Raw genomic sequence first — 19,951 nt, forward strand, 5'->3', positions numbered from 1 at the left:
TTCCCAACAGGATATCTCGGCCAACGTCATGGATCCCGAGGGGCGTCAACCGGCTGTTGAACGGCCAATGGAAGAACAGGACGCACAGGCGCCCGCAGGAGGAATGATCGGTGAGTTGCAGCGGATCCTCACCGTTTTCACGGCTCGGTTGGATTTAATGACCGAGCAGAACGTCCTCCTTAACCGCAGGGTGGAGGCTCTCGCCGCGCAGGTGGAAGCGCGCCCTCAGGGCGCTGCTGCGGCTCCCCCTCCTGTCGACCCTGTGCGTAACAGTGACGTTCCACTGGTCGTTCAACGACCCCTCCCACCTTCCCCTGAAGCATACATAAGCCCTCCAGAGCCGTACGGAGGTTGTGTGGAGACGTGCGCGGACTTCCTTATGCAGTGTTCGCTCGTCTTCACACAACGTCCCGTCATGTACGCGACTGATGCTAGTAAGATAGCTTATGTAATTAATCTGCTTCGCGGCAAGGCACGCGCTTGGGCTACAGCGCTTTGGGAGCAAAATTCACGGCTCCTTCTGACATATGATGGGTTTGTGAGGGAGTTCAGAACAGTGTTCGATCATCCAAATAGAGGAGAGACCGCTTCAGCCGTGCTGCTGTCAATGAGACAGGGGCGCCGGAGCGCAGCTGCTTATGCAGTCGACTTCCGCATCGCGGCTGCGAGGTCCGGCTGGAATAACACTGCCCTCCGCGCCGCCTTCGTAAACGGACTGTCGTTGGTCCTGAAGGAGCTCCTGGTGGCCAAGGACGAACCGCGGGATTTAGACGGGCTTATTGATCTCGTTATACGATTAGACAATCGGTTAGAGGAACGCCGTCGGGAGCGAGGCGAAGGACGTGACCGGATACGCGCCGCCCCTCTCCCTTCCGGGTTCGAAAAGGGGCCGTCCTCCCCACGCTCCACAGCCGCAGCGCTTTGTGGGGCAACAGCTCCCCCTGCTGACGTTGTTAGGGAAACGCACAGGGCCAAAATGGGGAGGCTGATCCGTGGAGAGTGTTTTCTCTGCAGCTCAACAGAGCACACACAGAGAGACTGCCCCAAACGGCCAAAACGTCAACACTCGCCCTTAGAGACTGGGCTAAGGGGGGGTCAAGACATTCAAGTGAGACACACACAAATTGCCACACGACTCCCAGTCACAATCCTGAGCGGGGATTTAACCCTTCAAGCCCCAGCACTGGTGGACACGGGGTCAGAAGGGAATCTGCTAGACAGCAGATGGGCAAAGGAGGTAGGGCTCCCTCTGGTGGCGCTTCCTACGCCATTGCAGGTGCGGGCACTAGATGGCACCCTCCTCCCTTTACTCACACTCAAGACACCACCAGTAACTCTGGTGGTGTCTGGAAACCACCGGGAGGAGATTGAGTTTTTTGTAACTCCTGCCACCTCCCGCGTGATTTTGGGCATCCCATGGATGTTAAAGCACAATCCCCGGATCGATTGGCCGTCTGGGGTGGTGGTTCAGTGGAGCGAAACCTGCCATCGGGTGTGTTTAGGATCCTCGGTTCCTCCCGGTTCCCAGGCTAAGGAGGAGGTCAAAGTCCCGCCCAATCTGACGGCGGTGCCGGTTGAGTACCACGATCTTGCTGACGTCTTCAGCAAGGACCTGGCACTCACCCTTCCCCCGCACCGTCCGTACGATTGTGCCATTGATTTGGTTCCGGGCGCTGAGTTCCCGTCCAGCAGGCTGTACAACCTCTCACGACCTGAGCGCAAATCAATGGAGACCTACATCCGGGACTCATTAGCTGCCGGGCTGATCCGGAACTCCACCTCCCCGATGGGGGCAGGTTTCTTTTTTGTGGGCAAGAAAGATGGCGGACTTCGTCCATGTATTGATTACAGGGGGCTGAACGAGATTACGGTTCGCAACCGATACCCGTTGCCATTATTAGATTCCGTGTTCACCCCCCTGCATGGAGCCAAAATCTTTACTAAACTGGATCTTAGAAATGCGTATCACCTGGTTCGGATCCGGAAGGGAGACGAATGGAAGACGGCATTCAACACCCCATTAGGTCACTTTGAGTACCTGGTCATGCCGTTCGGCCTCACCAACGCCCCCGCGACGTTCCAAGCATTAGTTAATGATGTCTTGCGGGATTTCCTGCACCGATTCGTCTTCGTATATCTAGACGATATACTCATCTTTTCTCCGGATCCTGAGACTCATGTCCGGCATGTACGTCAGGTCCTGCAGCGGTTGTTGGAGAACCGGCTGTTTGTGAAGGGCGAGAAGTGTGAGTTCCACCGCACCTCTTTGTCCTTCCTGGGGTTTATCATCTCCCCCAACTCCGTCGCTCCTGATCCGGCCAAGGTTGCGGCGGTGAGAGACTGGCCCCAACCCACTAGCCGTAGGAAGCTGCAACAGTTCCTCGGCTTTGCTAATTTCTACAGGAGGTTCATTAAGGGCTACAGTCAGGTAGTTAGCCCCCTGACAGCCCTGACCTCACCAAAAGTTCCCTTCACCTGGTCGGATCGTTGCGATGCCGCGTTCAAGGAGTTGAAACGGCGCTTCTCGTCTGCACCCGTTCTGGTGCAGCCCGATCCTAGTCGCCAGTTAGTGGTTGAAGTGGACGCCTCGGACTCAGGGATAGGAGCTGTGCTTTCCCAGAGCGGGAAGACCGATAAGGTCCTTCACCCGTGTGCCTATTTTTCCCGCAGGTTGACCCCGGCCGAACGGAACTATGACGTCGGCAATCGAGAACTCCTTGCGGTGAAAGAGGCTCTTGAAGAGTGGAGACATCTGTTGGAGGGAACGTCCGTGCCATTCACGGTTTTCACTGACCACCGGAACCTGGAGTATATCAGGACCGCCAAGCGGCTGAATCCCAGGCAAGCCCGCTGGTCACTGTTCTTCGGCCGTTTTGACTTCCGGATCACCTACCGTCCCGGGACCAAGAACCAGAGATCGGATGCCTTGTCCCGGGTACATGAAGATGAAGTCAAAACGGAGTTGTCGGATCCACCGGAACCCATCATCCCGGAGTCCACTATCGTGGCCACCCTCACCTGGGACGTAGAGAGAACCGTCCGGGAGGCCCTGGCACAAAGCCCGTACCCCGTAACTGGGCCGAAGAACAGACTTTACGTCCCACCAGAAGCTAGGGCTGCAGTCCTGGTCTTCTGTCACGGCTCTAAGCTCTCCTGTCATCCAGGGGTGCGAAGAACCGTGGCAGTTGTCCGGCAGCGCTTCTGGTGGGCGTCCCTAGAGGCCGACGTCCGGGATTATATCCAGGCCTGCACCACCTGCGCCAGGGGCAAGGCTGACCATCGTAGGGCTTTGGGTCTGCTCCAGCCGCTGCCCGTGCCCCATCGCCCCTGGTCCCACATCGGCCTGGATTTTGTCACGGGTCTCCCGCCGTCCCAGGGCAACACCACCATCCTCACGATAGTGGACCGATTCTCCAAGGCGGCCCACTTCGTGGCCCTCCCGAAGCTCCCGACGGCCCAGGAGACAGCGGACCTCCTGGTTCACCACGTCGTCCGGCTGCATGGGATCCCAACAGACATTGTCTCAGATCGCGGTCCCCAGTTCTCCTCGCACGTCTGGAGGAGCTTCTGCCGGGAACTGGGGGCCACGGTGAGTCTCTCATCTGGGTACCATCCCCAGACCAACGGGCAAGCAGAACGGGCCAACCAGGAGATGGAGCAGGCCCTGCGTTGCGTGACAGCCGCGCACCCGGCGGCCTGGAGTACCCATCCTGGCTGTATGCCCATAACAGCCAGGTGTCGTCAGCCACCGGCCTCTCCCCTTTCGAGGTATGTCTGGGGTACCAACCGCCTTTGTTTCCAGTGGTTGAGGGAGAGGTCTGTGTGCCCTCGGTCCAGGCCCACCTACGGAAGTGCCGTCGGGTGTGGCGTGCCGCCCGTTCTGCCTTGCTGAGGGCCCGGATGAGGTCAAACGCCCATGCAGACCGTCGGCGGACCCCGGCCCCTGCGTATCGGCCAGGGCAGGAGGTGTGGTTGTCGATAAAGGACATCCCCCTCAAAGTGGACTCCCCCAAGTTACAGGACCGTTACATCTGTCCCTTCAAGATCCAGAAGGTCATCAGTCCAGCCGCAGTGAGGCTTCAGCTGCCGGCCTCACTGCGGATCCATCCTGTATTTCACGTGTCCCGAATCAAACCACATCACACCTCACCCCTCTGTACTCCGGGTCCGGCACCGCCTCCTGCCCGGATCATCGATGGCGAGCCGGCTTGGACTGTGCGCCGGCTTTTGGATGTCCGTAGGATGGGCCGGGGTTTCCAGTATTTGGTGGACTGGGAGGGGTACGGACCTGAAGAACGCTCCTGGGTGAAGAGGAGCTTCATTCTGGACCCGGCCCTCCTGGCCGATTTCTACCGCCGCCACCCGGACAAGCCTGGTCGGGCGCCAGGAGGCGCCCGTTGAGGGGGGGGTCCTGTTGTGTGGGCTGCTGAAGAGGAGGTACTGCTGGCCCACCACCACCAGAGGGCACCCTGCCTGGAGTGCGGGCTCCAGGCACCAGAGGGTGCTGCCGCCTCACAGGAGCAGCCGGGGTGACAGCTGACACTCATCACCTGTGACAGCTGTCACCACTCATCTGATCTGCATCGGTATATCAGCAAGACGTCATCTCCACCTCTTTGCCGAGATATCGTTCTACCTGAAAGGTAATATCCTCAGCCTGACTGCTTGATAGAAAGCCTTTTTGTTGTGATTTTTGTGAGTGATGACAGACTTTTTCTCCAACGAGAGGTGGAGGTAGCTTCCCTGCCGTGCAGATTGCTGGGTGCAGACGCACCCACGTTTAATTGTGTTTTTGTTCCTCGCCAGCAGTACCAGGTCCGACACGCGGAGGCAGTGGCCACCTGGGAGTTCGGGACTTGGCGGCTCCAGTATTCCCGGGGTCTGGTGGCGGAGGAAATCGTGTGGTTCCGGTTCTGCTTTGGACAGGCGTCTCCTATCTTCGAGCCTGCCCACACGACACCTTGTAATTTGACCTTTGATCTATTGTGGAATCTGTTGTGTTTGTTGTGCACGTTCGCAACAGTAAAGTGGTGTTATTTGACCTATTCTATTGTCCGTTCATTTGCGCCCCTTGTTGTGGGTCCGTGTACTTACACTTTCCCAACAGAAATGTTACACCAGATAAGTCCCAGGACCTCCCAAATTAGAAAGAAAACCATGACTTATAATCCAGGAAAATACCGTAGTTTTTGAGAAGAGTACTTTCAACAAAAGTACTTTTTAACACTCAAACATTTACTTGTAAATGAGTATTATTTCAGCAATGTAACAGTACTTGTACTTAAGTTTCCAGAACTCTTTCTACCTCTGCTCAGAGCTTTGTGTGTGTTCCAGACCACATCAGGACACAGCGCCCTCTGCTGGACCTGAACCTGAACCCAGCTTGGTGTCTCTGAAGAGTGACAAGTCAGAGACATTTCATCAGTGTTGCCACAGTTACTTTGAAAAAGTAATCCAATTACTGATTACTCCTTGAAAAAGTAACTTAGTTACTTTACTGATTACTCAATTGTAAAAGTAACTAAGTTAGATTACTAGTTACTTTTTTAGTTACTTTTCCCAGCTGCCGACAACAACCCTCTGCCACCTCAACATGACAATGATACCTGTTTTGCCAAAACTTACTTTATAGTCACCCTTTCTTGACTTCAATGAAAATAAATACTTGTTTTATAAAAAGTAAAATAAAGACCTCTTTCTTGACCTCATATTTAACTGTTGACAGCACTGTAACAGTAAAACTTGCCATTTCTAACCTACATTGTTTATAAATGTAACTATTAAATTCATTCTAGCATTTTTCTAACATTTAAATTCTCTCTAAATATTTTACTTGTCGAAATTAATATTATTTAAGTAGTATTAGTAGTTGTAGTAAAAAAAGGCTTCAAAACTGGACCTTTAATCTCGGGGTGTTGTGGGGGGGGCACATCCCTCCCCTACGCCCCCATTCCATCTGGATTCGCCCCTACTTTGGTGTTTGAGCACAAAGAATGGATAACATTTATTTATGCAGAAAACGTGACCAGATTTACAGGTAAGAAAGTTTTATTGTGTTTTCACATCATGTGGTCCTCAGAAAGAGAGTTTAGGTGCATTTGAGTGGAAAATAGTGTTAGTTGTTGACGCGTCACGGAGGATCAGCTGTTTTAACGTGCAGATACGGAGCGGCTCAGCTCAGAATTCAAAATAAAGGAGGAAAAAAAGTATAAAAATGTCTTTGTAAAGCTCAGTGCAGGTGTGCTGATCACCGCGCTTTAAGAGGTGACGACGAGTCGAGCAGCTGCAAAAAACCGCGGATGAAAAGCTCACAACTCGCTTAAAGTGGGCAGTTCAGTCGAACCCCGACCTCCTGCCCACAGACCAAGTTTAATGCTGCTATCGACCCACAATGAAAAATAATAGTAACGCACAGTGACATGGAGAAGTAACTTTAATCTGATTACTGATTTGGAAAGATTAATGCGTTAGATTACTCGTTACTAAAAAAAATGGTCAGATTAGAGTAACGCGTTACTAAGTAACGCGTTACCGGCATCACTGCATTTCATTGATTTCAAAGGACAACAAGCGTCTGCTGGACAGAAGTGAGCTCTTACTGACACTAAAATCTGACTGTGTTCATGTTTTCAACATGATTCATCCTCTGACAGATTATGAATCTCAGGACACAGTTAATCCACTATGATTAAATTTCCTTCCACCTGAGCCTCGGGGGCCTCTGTACAAATCTGAGACCAAAAGTACTTTGACCAGACACAAAGGAGAGATGGTTTCCACTGGAGGTTTAAAGGGTGGTTCAGAATGATCTGATCCTGACCAGCACATCACAGATATAGTTGGAGAGTCGGCGCTCTGTGCACATCAGCAAACATGGTCCCTGAAGATGTTCCCTTCTCAAGGAGCCATGTTGTTGTTGTCACATGTTGTGGTCAACACCTGTGACAGTATATGCTGATGGTTACGACACACTGTTACCAGCAAGATCCCACATCTGATCTGAGAACAGAACAACCTCTGATACTGACTCACAGATTGTCCTGTTTAATAATAATTATGAACAACCTGCTCAGATCGTTGTCTGTGTGTGTGTGTGTGTGTAAAAGCACATTAGATACTGATAGATACTGAATGGGTGATCATTCATTACGCCTTGGGGCAACTGTTTGTTGTGATTTGGCGCTATATAAGAAAAAAGTTGATTGATTGATTGATTACCCAAGGCCATCAAATATGGCCACTGGGCGTTGCAAAGACTTTGTGTCTGTCTGTCTGTCCATCTGTTTGTCTGTGCTCATCATGAGTCCAGTTACTGCCAGAGTCTTTAAACTCAGAGGGAACATTCTTTTTTTCTTTTTTTTTTTAGTGGCAGGGGTGACGTCAGTCACAGTAGAGCGGCTCCATGACATCAGGTCTCTCTAAAACAGCTTCATTTATGTGTTTATATAATAATAATAATAATAATAATAATAATGACTTGGATTTGTGATGCACTTTTCAAGACACCCAAAGCACTTTACAAGTTGCAGTGTTCATTCACTCACACAGACACACATTGGTGGTGGTAAGATACTAATGTAGCCACAGCTGTCCTGGAGCAAAGTGACAGAAGCATGGATGCCATTCTGTGCCTACAGCCCCTCTGACCACCACCTCATTCATGCACAGGCAAGGTGGGTTAAGTGTCTTGGCCAAGGACACAACAGCAGATTTTTGTCTGGTTGGGAGCCGGATTTGAACCACCAACCCTTCAGTCATAATGGGCCTTTCACAACGCACGCTTTGGAAGCAGCAGAGGCGTCATGAATAGGTCTAAAAAGCATTATTTTCAAAGAGACGCATGGCTTTTTAGACACAGCAGAAGCATCGCATCAAAAAACGAGCTAAAGGGAAGCTTCTGCTGGGAGCGCGCATCACCGCTTGTCGACAGACTGCCACGGTCAAAGTTCAACCCAATCCAACTTTCGCCGCTCTGAGCTGTGACGTTGCTTCGCGCTGTCCAACAGGAACGAGGCATCAGGCCAAAACATGGAAGACTGCAGTGCAGAAACCACTGATCTGTATAACACAAGATCAGTGCAGAAACCACTGATCAGTATAACACAAGATCAGTGCAGAAACCACTGATCTGTCTAACACAAGATCAGTGCATAAACCACTGATCTGTCTAACACAAGATCAGTGCAGAAACCACTGATCTGTATAACACAAGATCAGTGCAGAAACCACTGATCTGTATAACACAAGATCAGTGCAGAAACATGTTACAGGACTGCTCCTTTATACAGAACAGCTTTCTGAAGAAAATCCTTGCAGATTTTTTAACTTCAAAATTAATTTCTGATTGCTGTAAAAAGTTTTGAACACTTAGAATTAAAATAGTAAAAAAAAAAAAAAAATTCTTCATCTGTAAATTAAAACCATAATTTACCTGTTATTTCAGATTAGATTATTTCTTGTTGGACATTTATTTTTAGACAAATAAAATAGCATAGAAATGTGTACATTTTTAAGTCTGGTACATTATTCATATCTCATTTCTACCAGAAAAAAACAGACATTGCAAATAAATACAAATGTATTATAAATGCAACAGGAGATAATTTAACAATGACTGCAGTGTGATTATTAATGCAACATAAACCTCCTAATATTTTTTAATTTTGTCATTTCAACATTCAGTTACGTATTCGTTGACTATGTGATTGCTTTGAATGTTGCAATCAGGACAGAGCAATTTCTAAAATATGAATTTGACTATTCTCATGATTGTGAATGTTTTTAAATTATGCACAATCAGGGCGGGGCTTCTTCTACCTGTGCAAATGTCTTTTGACTGAACTTTGGACTTCATGGACATTTTTAATGATTCATTCATTTAATGTTAAAATATAAAATGAAACAGCAGGTGTTGGTTTGCTGGACTCTCAGGACATTTAACCAAAGTCTCTTCTGCAGCTTCGACCTCAAGTGGACTTTTTAAAGACACTTTTTCTTCAGCTTATACAAAAATATGAAATAGACGAAATGGGGCAAAATGGAGCCTAATAATCACGAAGTAGCGGTAAAAAGTAAGGAAATGGAGCAGAATGACTCTAAATATCATTAAATATGATACAATTAATTAATCATTAATTAATTCATTCATCTTCTACCACTTAGTCCAATTAAGGGTCGTGGGGAGCTGGAGCCTATCCCAGTAGTCATAGAGTGCGAGGCGGGTTACACCCAAGACAGGACGCCAGTCTGTCGCAGGGCCACAAATAGACAAACAAATACAGACACACACACACACACACACACACACACACACACCTATGGACAATTTTAAAAATTCCAATCCACCTAACCCACATGTCTTTGGATGTGGGAGGAAACCAGAGCACCCGGAGGAAACCCACGCAAACACGGGGAGAACATGCAAACTCCACACAGAAAGGCCACGGGAATTGAACCCACGACCTTCTCGCTGGAGGCAACAGTGCTAACCTCTAAGCCACCATGCTGCCCCTTCAATTAATTACTTTTTTAAAAATTGTTTTAAAGCGAAATGGAACAAAATTGGGACTGATAATCACGAAACAGGGGTAAAACGTAACAAAATGGAGCAGACTGACTCCAAATATGATTCAATTTATTGAATCACTTTATTTTTAAGCGAAATGGGACTGATAATAACGAAATGGCGGTTAAATGTAGCGAAATGGCCCATTTTTCTCCCATTTTGAAGAGCAGAGATGTTTTCTTCTAACTGGACTTCAGGTTTTGTCATCAGCTCATCTTGAAGTTTCTGAAGTGTGTCTGCACAGCAGATATTCCTGATTGTGGGACAAATAAAAATGATATCTTAAAATATAATGAAAGGTGAGGTGTAACTTATACTCCAGTCTTTCTACACAGTTCACTGATTTGATTTCACTGGTTATTTATAACTAATTAAATGTCAAGTGCAAAACAGTCATTAGTACTCTGAGTACGTATTTTTTTGCTGAAATGTTACACCAGATAAGTCCCAGGACCTCCCAAATTAGAAAGAAAACCATGACTTATAATCCAGGAAAATACCGTAGTTTTTGAGAAGAGTACTTTCAACAAAAGTACTTTTTAACACTCAAAGTTTTAGTTGTGTATGAGTATTATTTCAGCAATGTAACAGTACTTGTACTTAAGTTTCCAGAACTCTTTCTACCTCTGCTCAGAGCTTTGTGTGTGTTCCAGACCACAGCAGGACACAGCGCCCTCTGCTGGACCTGAACCTGAACCCAGCTTGGTGTCTCTGAAGAGTTTCAGGTCAAAGGGACGTTTCCTTGATTTCAAAGGACAACGAGCGTCTGCTGGACAGAAGTGAGCTCTTACTGACACTAAAATCTGACTGTGTTCATGTTTTCAACATGATTCATCCTCTGAATTTTAGCATAAATATGAGTTTTCATGAATTAATTATGTAACACACACACACACACACACACACACACACACACACACACACACACACACACACACACACACACACACACACACACACACACACACACTCTGGTCCATGAAGCTTGACTGTGCAATAAACAAACACAGAAGTCTATGGTTCACAAAAGTGTGTTAAATTCCCTTCCACCTGAGCCTCGGGGGCCTCCGTACAAATCTGACACTAAAAGATCTTTGACCAGACACAAAGGAGAGATGGTTTCCACTGGAGGTTTAAAGGGTGGTTCAGAATGATCTGATCCTGACCAGCACATCACAGATATAGTTGGAGAGTCGGCGCTCTGTGCACAAATTTTGCATCAACTCTCTTCACTTCATTGTCGAGTAGAGCAGAGAAGAATTTTCTTTCACCAAAACAGATCAAATCTAGTCTTGTATCTCAGATGTACCGTATTGCGATTTGTAACTAACCTTTTAAGTCTTTTTAAGAAAATCCTCCTCTGTTCCTCTTCATCATGAAGCTGTATAACTGGTGATACAAAATGCAAAGTTTGCACTGTGCACAGTTTCTCCAATCACAGCCACTTAAACCGAGAACTTCTTCTGGGTTGTCTGTGTGTCTTCTTGTGGTGGCTTTCCACAAAACAGGGATAAAATGTAACAAAACTGAGCAGACTGATCCAGAATGACTCCAAATATGATTAAATATGATTCAATTAATTTATTTAATTATTTTTAAGCAAGATCAAGTGAAATGGGGACTGATAATTATAAAACGGGGTAAAACGTAACAAAATGGAGCAGACTGACTCCAAATATGATTCAATTAATGGCTTTTTTTTTTAATTATTTCTAAGCAAAATGGGACTGATAATAATGAAATGGCAATTAAATGTAGCAAAATGGAGCAGACTGACCTACTGACTGAAGTTTCATCTCTTGGACTCCAGATGGTGCACCTGCCCTGACAACATGTACTGAGCACATCTCACAAAAAAAGCTAAACAATTGAATAAAAGTAATTATTTTGAGTCAGTCTGGTTCAATCAGCTTCATTCTGTTATATTCTACCCCCCTTTCGTGAATATCAGTCCCAATTTTGCCCCATTTCATATTTTAGTATGGCCCATTTTTCTCCCATTTTGAAGAGCAGAGATGTTTTCTTCTAACTGGACTTCAGGTTTTAGTGTTCAGCTCATCACTTGAAGTTTTTGAAGTCTGTGTGCACAGTAGATATTCCTGATTGTGGGACAAATAAAAAAGATATCTTAAAATATAATGAAACACTAAACAGTTAAATTAATTAAAAAAAAAATGACAAAGGTTATTTAAATATGAGTTTTTATGGTCTCCAAATTAACAAAAACATGGCAGCTAAAAGTTAAACATAATAAACTATAATCATGAATATAAATGGTAAATGCCAATAATAAAAAGTTCACCACATCAATGCACAAAAATCCTAAATTAAAGAGCTGATGAAAAAAATGGTGTGACTTTGGGTTTGACTCTTCAAGAGACAACCCACTGATTTCAAAGGACAACGAGCATCTGCTGGACAGAAGTGAGCTCTTACTGACACTAAAATCTGACTGTGTTCGTGTTTTCAACATTATTCATCCTCTGAATTTTAGTATAAATAGTTTTCTTTAATCAGTAATGTAACACACAAACACACACACACACACACACACACACACACACTGGTCCATGAAGCTTGACTGTGCAATAAATAAACACAGTTGACAACAGTGTGTTCACAGATTATGAATCTCAGGACACAGTTAATCCACTATGATTAAATTTCCTTCCACCTGAGCCTCGGGGGCCTCTGTACAAATCTGAGACCAAAAGTACTTTGACCAGACACAAAGGAGAGATGGTTTCCACTGGAGGTTTAAAGGGTGGTTCAGAATGATCTGATCCTGACCAGCACATCACAGATATAGTTGGAGAGTCGGCGCTCTGTGCACATCAGCAAACATGGTCCCTGAAGATGTTCCCTTCTCAGGGAGCCATGTTGTTGTTGTCACATGTTGTGGTCAAAACCTGTGACAGTATATGCTGATGGTTACGACACACTGTTACCAGCAAGATCCCACCTCTGATCTGAGAACAGAACAACCTCTGATACTGACTCACAGATTGTCCTGTTTAATAATAATTATGAACAACCTGCTCAGATCGTTGTCTGTGTTTCACTGGAAGTGTATGTGTGTGTGTGTGTGTGTGTGTGTGTGTGTGTGTGTGTGTGTGTGTGTGTGTGTGTGTGTGTGTGTGTGTGTGTGTGTGTGTGTGTGTGTGTGTGTGTGTGTGTGTGTGTGTGCATATGAACAACTGCAAAAACGGAGGGCCAAGTGTGTAAATGCACATGTGAGAGAGACAGAATGGGTGATCATTCATTACCCGCAGCCATCAAATATGGCCTTTGGATATTGTGAAGTCTTTGCGTCTCTCTGTCCATCTGTCTGTCTGTTTGTCTCTCTGTCCGTCTGTCTGTCTGTCCGTCTGTCTGTCTGTGCTCATCATAAGTCCAGTCCTGTTACTGCCAGAGTCTTTAAATTCACAGGGAACATTCTTGGGTCACACACCTTGGACAAGTTCAAAGATGACTAACTCTGACATTTTAAGAGGTTAAAAAGTCACATTGGGCCTCATGTATCAACGTTGCGTACGATGATATTTGAGCGTATATGGGGTGTACGCCAAAACAGCTGCGCTACTTGGCATTTATCAATGTGGTCGTTGGCGTACGCTGCGCTGAAAATATACACCAGGTCGAGAGGTGGCGTAAATTATACACCAAAATGAACCAGCGCTGGAATCCACATAAAAATGAAGATGATCAGTGCCATTATACAAATCAATGCATATGTTACATAAATAACACTTTCCTGATTATACTACATAATAATCAATACAAATCCCGCCTTTGTGGGATTGTTATGGAGCACGATCCGTGGCTACAGCGCTGACTGCAAAGAAAGAGCTGCTCGCCTTTTTCTCCAGACTTCGAGCCTGGAGCCAGAGCAGCGCTGAGCTTAACTTCATGTGGTGTGATCTTTTTAGACAATGAAATTGATAACAACTGTAGTTTCGTCATTCCCTTAATTCGTCCGTGCTGCAGCCAGGTTTTTTCGTCTCCATTCGGTTGTCACAATAAAATAAATACAGCAATACATTTAAAAAATAAAGAAATCTGACAGATTAGACGTGTCTTATTAATTGAGCAAGCAAATATCCACATGTCAAGAATTATTGACATGTGAAAAGAGAATACAGTGGTCCCTCGCTAACGCCGTTCACCTGTCGTGGCCTCGGAGTCTCGCGGAGTATTTAGTCCAATTTTGCAGGCCTTTTTTTTTTTACAGTGTTCTGTGTTCTGCGTATCTGTTTATAAGAATCTTGTTGCCCAGAAGAGAAAAGAGCACCAACAACTACCAATAACTGTGTTTGTCACACGGAAACAAACACCCGCTGCAGCGAGATGTGAGTGGAAAAAGGTGCAGCGTCAGGACGCAGAGGCCCGATCTGTGAAATACTGGTCAGTCACTATTAATAATTTCTTATGTGTCCGACCTCGTACCTTGATCGTTAAAATTAAATTCATTAGTTCTAAATGCCATCATAATTATTTATAGGAAAACGTTCTATTTTTATTTCTCAAACAAATGTTTGGGCCTGAAACAGTTTGGTCTTATTTTCCTACTAAGGTTTGAACTTTGAGAGTGTTTACACATGAGAGAAAAGTGAGAAAATGTTCATGCCTGATTGAGAAAGTGTATAAACTGTGTAGTGAGGGGTTTTACAGCTTTGAAATGTCTATAATAATTGTAAAAAATAACGCTGACTACATTGCAGTTTCGCGTATTTCGGGCTATTTTTTAGAACGTAACTCCAGCGATTAATGAGGGACCACTGTAACACTTTATTGATTATATACTACAAAACAATTAATACAAAGACCGCTTTTGACGCTCTATTGGCACGCGTTGTGATTGGTGGAGTTCTTTTTCATTGCCGTCTTCCCGGCTTCAGTGTCATAAAATGAGGGTGTGTCTGAAGTGGAGTCTGAATATTTATGGGCGTGTTTATTATAATTACGATCGTTTCCACCCACCGCATTTATCAAGATCAATCAATCAATCAATCAATTTTTTTTTATATAGCGCCAAATCACAACAAACAGTTGCCCCAAGGCGCTTTATATTGCAAGGCAAGGCCATACAATAATTATGTAAAACCCCAACAGTCAAAACGACCCCCTGTGAGCAAGCACTTGGCCACAGTGGGAAGGAAAAACTCCCCTTCAACAGGAAGAAACCTCCAGCAGAACCAGGCTCAGGGAGGGGCAGTCCCCTGCCGGGACTGGCCGGGGCTGAGGGAGAGAACCAGGAAAAAGACACGCTGTGGAGGGGAGCAGAGATCGATCACTAATGATTAAATGCAGAGTGGTGCATACAGAGCAAAAAGAGAAAGAAACAGTGCATCATGGGAACCCCCCAGCAGTCTACGTCTATAGCAGCATAACTAAGGGATGGTTCAGGGTCACCTGATCCAGCCCTAACTATAAGCTTTAGCAAAAAGGAAAGTTTTAAGCCTAATCTTAAAAGTAGAGAGGGTGTCTGTCTCCCTGATCTGAATTGGGAGCTGGTTCCACAGGAGAGGAGCCTGAAAGCTGAAGGCTCTGCCTCCCATTCTACTCTTACAAACCCTAGGAACTACAACTAAGCCTGCAGTCTGAGAGCGAAGCGCTCTATTGGGGTGATATGGTACTACGAGGTCCCTAAGATAAGATGGGACCTGATTATTCAAAACCTTATAAGTAAGAAGAAGAATTTTAAATTCTATTCTAGAATTAACAGGAAGCCAATGAAGAGAGGCCAATATGGGCGAGATATGCTCTCTCCTTCTAGTCCCCGTCAGTACTCTAGCTGCAGCATTTTGAATTAACTGAAGGCTTTTTAGGGAACTTTTAGGACAACCTGATAATAATGAATTACAATAGTCCAGCCTAGAGGAAATAAATGCCTCAATTAGTGTTTCAGCATCACTCTGAGACAAGACCTTTCTGATTTTAGAGATATTGCGTAAATGCAAAAAAGCAGTCCTACATATTTGTTTAATATGCGCTTTGAATGACATATCCTGATCAAAAATGACTCCAAGATTTCTCACAGTATTACTAGAGGTCAGGGTAATGCCATCCACAGTAAGGATCTGGTTAGACACCATATTTCCTTGTGGAACTCCATAATTAACTTTAGTCTGTGAAGAAGATTCCCCATTTACATGAACAAATTGTAATCTATTAGACAAATATGATTCAAACCACTGCAGCGCAGTGCCTTTAATACCTATGGCATGCTCTAATCTCTGTAATAAAATTTTATGGTCAACAGTATCAAAAGCAGCACTGAGGTCTAACAGAACAAGCACAGAGATGAGTCCACTGTCCGAGGCCATAAGAAGATCATTTGTAACCTTCACTAATGCTGTTTCTGTACTATGATGAATTCTAAAACCTGACTGAAACTCTTCAAATAGACCATTCCTCTGCAGATGATCAGTTAGCTGTTTTACAACTACCCTTTCAAGAATTTTTGAGAGAAAAGGAAGGTTGGAGATTGGCCTATAATTAGCTAAGATAGCTGGGTCAAGTGATGGCTTTTTAAGTAATGGTTTAATTACTGCCACCTTAAAAGCCTGTGGTACATAGCCAACTAACAAAGATAGATTGATCATATTTAAGATCAAAGCATTAAATAATGGTAGGGCTTCCTTGAGCAGCCTGGTAGGAATGGGGTCTACTAAACATGTTGATGGTTTGGATGAAGTAACTAATGAAAATAACTCAGACAGAACAATCGGAGAGAAAGAGTCTAACCAAATACCGGCATCACTGAAAGCAGCCAAAGATAACGATACGTCTTTGGGATGGTTATGAGTAATTTTTTCTCTAATAGTTAAAATTTTGTTAGCAAAGAAAGTCATGAAGTCATTACTAGTTAAAGTTAATGGAATACTCAGCTCAATAGAGCTCTGACTCTTTGTCAGCCTGGCTACAGTGCTGAAAAGAAACCTGGGGTTGTTCTTATTTTCTTCAATTAGTGATGAGTAGAAAGATGTCCTAGCTTTATGGAGGGCTTTTTTATAGAGCAACAGACTCTTTTTCCAGGCTAAGTGAAGATCTTCTAAATTAGTGAGACGCCATTTCCTCTCCAACTTACGGGTTATCTGCTTTAAGCTACGAGTTTGTGAGTTATACCACGGAGTCAGGCACTTCTGATTTAAAGCTCTCTTTTTTAGAGGAGCTACAGCATCCAAAGTTGTCTTCAATGAGGATGCAAAACTATTGACGAGATACTCTATCTCCCTTACAGAGTTTAGGTAGCTACTCTGCACTGTGTTGGTATATGGCATTAGAGAACATAAAGAAGGAATCATATCCTTAAACCTAGTTACAGCGCTTTCTGAAAGACTTCTAGTGTAATGAAACTTATTCCCCACTGCTGGGTAGTCCATCAGAGTAAATGTAAATGTTATTAAGAAATGATCAGACAGAAGGGAGTTTTCAGGGAATACTGTTAAGTCTTCTATTTCCATACCATAAGTCAGAACAAGATCTAAGATATGATTAAAGTGGTGGGTGGACTCATTTACTTTTTGAGCAAAGCCAATAGAGTCTAATAATAGATTAAATGCAGTGTTGAGGCTGTCATTCTCAGCATCTGTGTGGATGTTAAAATCGCCCACTATAACTATCTTATCTGAGCTAAGCACTAAGTCAGACAAAAGGTCTGAAAATTCACAGAGAAACTCACAGTAACGACCAGGTAGACGATAGATAATAACAAATAAAACTGGTTTTTGGGACTTCCAATTTGGATGGACAAGACAAGTCAAGCTTTCAAATGAATTAAAGCTCTGTCTGGGTTTTTGATTAATTAATAAGTCTTAATGGAAGATTGCTGCTAATCCTCCGCCCTGGCCCGTGCCACGTCAGGCGTACGCCAGAAATGAGCAGGTGTGCACTGCTTGATACATGTCACGGCGACTTTGGTGTATTTCAAGTTTACGCCATAAATTTTCACCACAAGTGCGCAACATTGATACATGAGGCCCATTCTGTTCTGTTCAAAATTTTTTTTTTTTTTTTTTTTGTGGCAGGGGTGACGTCAGTTACAATAGAGCAGCTCTGTGACGTCAGATCTCTCTAAAGCCACTTTTCCACTACAAAGCTCCAGCACTACTCGGTTTGGTTTCAAGCGCGAGCTTTTCTATCAATCAATCAATCAATCAATTTTTTTATATAGCGCCAAATCACAACAAACAGTTGCCCCAAGATGCTTTATATTGTAAGGCAAGGCCATACAATAATTATGTAAAACCCCAACGGTCAAAACGACCCCCTGTGAGCAAGCACTTGGCTACAGTGGGAAGGAAAAACTCCCTTTTAACAGGAAGAAACCTCCAGCAGAACCAGGCTCAGGGAGGGGCAGTCTTCTGCTGGGACTGGTTGGGGCTGAGGGAGAGAACCAGGAAAAAGACATGCTGTGGAGGGGAGCAGAGATCGATCACTAATGATTAAATGCAGAGTGGTGCATACAGAGCAAAAAGAGAAAGAAACACTCAGTGCATCATGGGAACCCCCCAGCAGTCTACGTCTATAGCAGCATAACTAAGGGAACTTAGTTATGGAAATAACTTTTCTACTGCAAATAGTACCTCTTCAACGTGGGCGGGGTCAGCAGAGCAAACTGCAGTGACGTCGTTTTGTACGCGACACAAACATAAACAATGGCGAACTCGGTGTGTTTACTGCTGTGAGTTTTTAAGAGAAAGTTGCTGGCGGCGAGAAAAACACGCTTGGGACGTACAGAAGACTTTGGGAATTCATATGAAGATGAAGACAAGAAGATACAAGCTGCTAGAGATGCAGAGGCAAAGCATGACGGTAAACTAATCGTTAGCTTCCTAAGTAGCTCGTAATTAATAACTGCAGGCTCTCGCTATTAACTATTAAAATTGTGGCTGTCAAAATAAAACATTAATTTAGATTAATTACAGCACATATCAGGCCTTCAGTCACACTTTGCTCCATTTTGTTTTGATGTCAGTGACTTGGTCTGTAAATAAAGATGTATTTCTGAGCAATAAACATGTTAATGTCAATATTATTTTTTTTTTTTTTACCAAAGTAACTTTGCTTTGATAACTTATTGTTAAATCTCAAATGGAAGTTTGTGCGTTTACTGACGTTCACACACAAAATGTTGATTCGGTTATAATGACCGTTAATTAACGTCGTCACTGAACTCGAACGGCTTAAAACACATTAAAAACATTTGTTTTTCATCCAGATTTTAATGTTCAATGGACAAATTTAAAATATGAAATCTAATAAGATAATTATTAAAGGAGTCATATTGTGCAGAAAGAATCAGCCTCCAAACTCCCACAATTCTGTTTTTATAGACGTTCTTTATATCCTTTTATTGTCATTGTACATAAATACAATGAAATTTGTCTGCATTTAACCCATCCAAATTACACTTAGACAGTTCTCCCAATTAAGACCAATTTACAGCTTAATACCTCCTTGATATGTAACAAAAATAACCCTGATCCTTTTTTACCTGATTATTAAATGTCCCAAACACGCAGATCTGAGTTTTTTTTTTAAATATACCTGCAATTAAATTATTCATTTAGATTATCACAAACCCTGTAATCAATTACATTATTTTTTAATAACCTGACAGCACTAATTAAAATATGTATGCTGTATGTGTGTGTTTCAGATGGTTTTCTCAGAGTCACCGCTGCAGAGGTTCAAGCCACAGAATGGGACACCTTTGTCATCATCATGTTATACATCAGTTATGTTTCACTGTGAATTTTTAATAAATTTTTGTACTTTTTGCTCAAATGTCTCCACTTTTATGAAACATCATTTTGATTTGTAAAAGTTACCAAGGTTTACTGATTTAATGGCTAACAGTTTGAAAAGCTGTTTAAGCATAATCCAGTAGTAAAATAAGCTTTATATTTAATGGGGTCATAAATGTAAATGTAACAGACAGTAAAACTGGTTGTTCAAAATTCCTTGATGTAATGGTGCCTTCACTGAAGTGACTAAACCTTTTTGTTTATGTTAAATACCATTTGGTAAAATCTCAGTTTAGACATGATTATTCCAGCATCTGTGTAAAGATTCATTCAGGTGTAGTGTGCAGTGTCTTCTGGAGCAGCAGAACCCAAATTAAAAATTCTTAGAAATGAACTGAAATGTTTTTTTTTCTGTTGACTCAGAATTAAATGACAAATTATGATACAGTCACATGAGTCAAATTGTTTACTGCAACAAAAATGAGCAAATACACACACACAAAAAAAGCAACACAAACTATACAAAAGTTTCATGTGTCTGTAGTCTGGGGTGGGGGCGCAGGTCACATGCCCCGGTCATGCATCGAGTGCACAAGGTCACCCAGCATGCCAAGATATGCCTGATTAAATGCAG

At 43.9% G+C, this 19,951-nt stretch overlaps 1 protein-coding gene across 4 annotated transcripts in view; it reads left to right on the plus strand.

The window, feature by feature from the left end:
• LOC117503794 (NACHT, LRR and PYD domains-containing protein 3-like) overlaps window positions 1-19,951 on the plus strand; it is a 354,710-nt gene that overhangs the window by 12,146 nt on the left and 322,613 nt on the right. For 2 of the 4 annotated variants that reach the window (XM_034163046.1, XM_034163048.1), the window contains exons 3-4: window positions 5,335-5,406; window positions 10,291-10,344. In XM_034163046.1, coding sequence (XP_034018937.1) covers window positions 5,335-5,406; window positions 10,291-10,344 — 126 coding nt within the window. Of the gene's footprint in view, window positions 1-5,334; window positions 5,407-10,218; window positions 10,345-19,951 lie in introns of all 4 variants that reach the window. The other 2 variants (XM_034163047.1, XM_034163049.1) reach the window with 1 other exon arrangement.

The sequence above is a fragment of the Thalassophryne amazonica genome, chromosome 22 (genome assembly GCF_902500255.1).
Source record: "Thalassophryne amazonica chromosome 22, fThaAma1.1, whole genome shotgun sequence".
Classification (NCBI taxonomy): Eukaryota; Metazoa; Chordata; class Actinopteri; order Batrachoidiformes; family Batrachoididae; genus Thalassophryne; species Thalassophryne amazonica.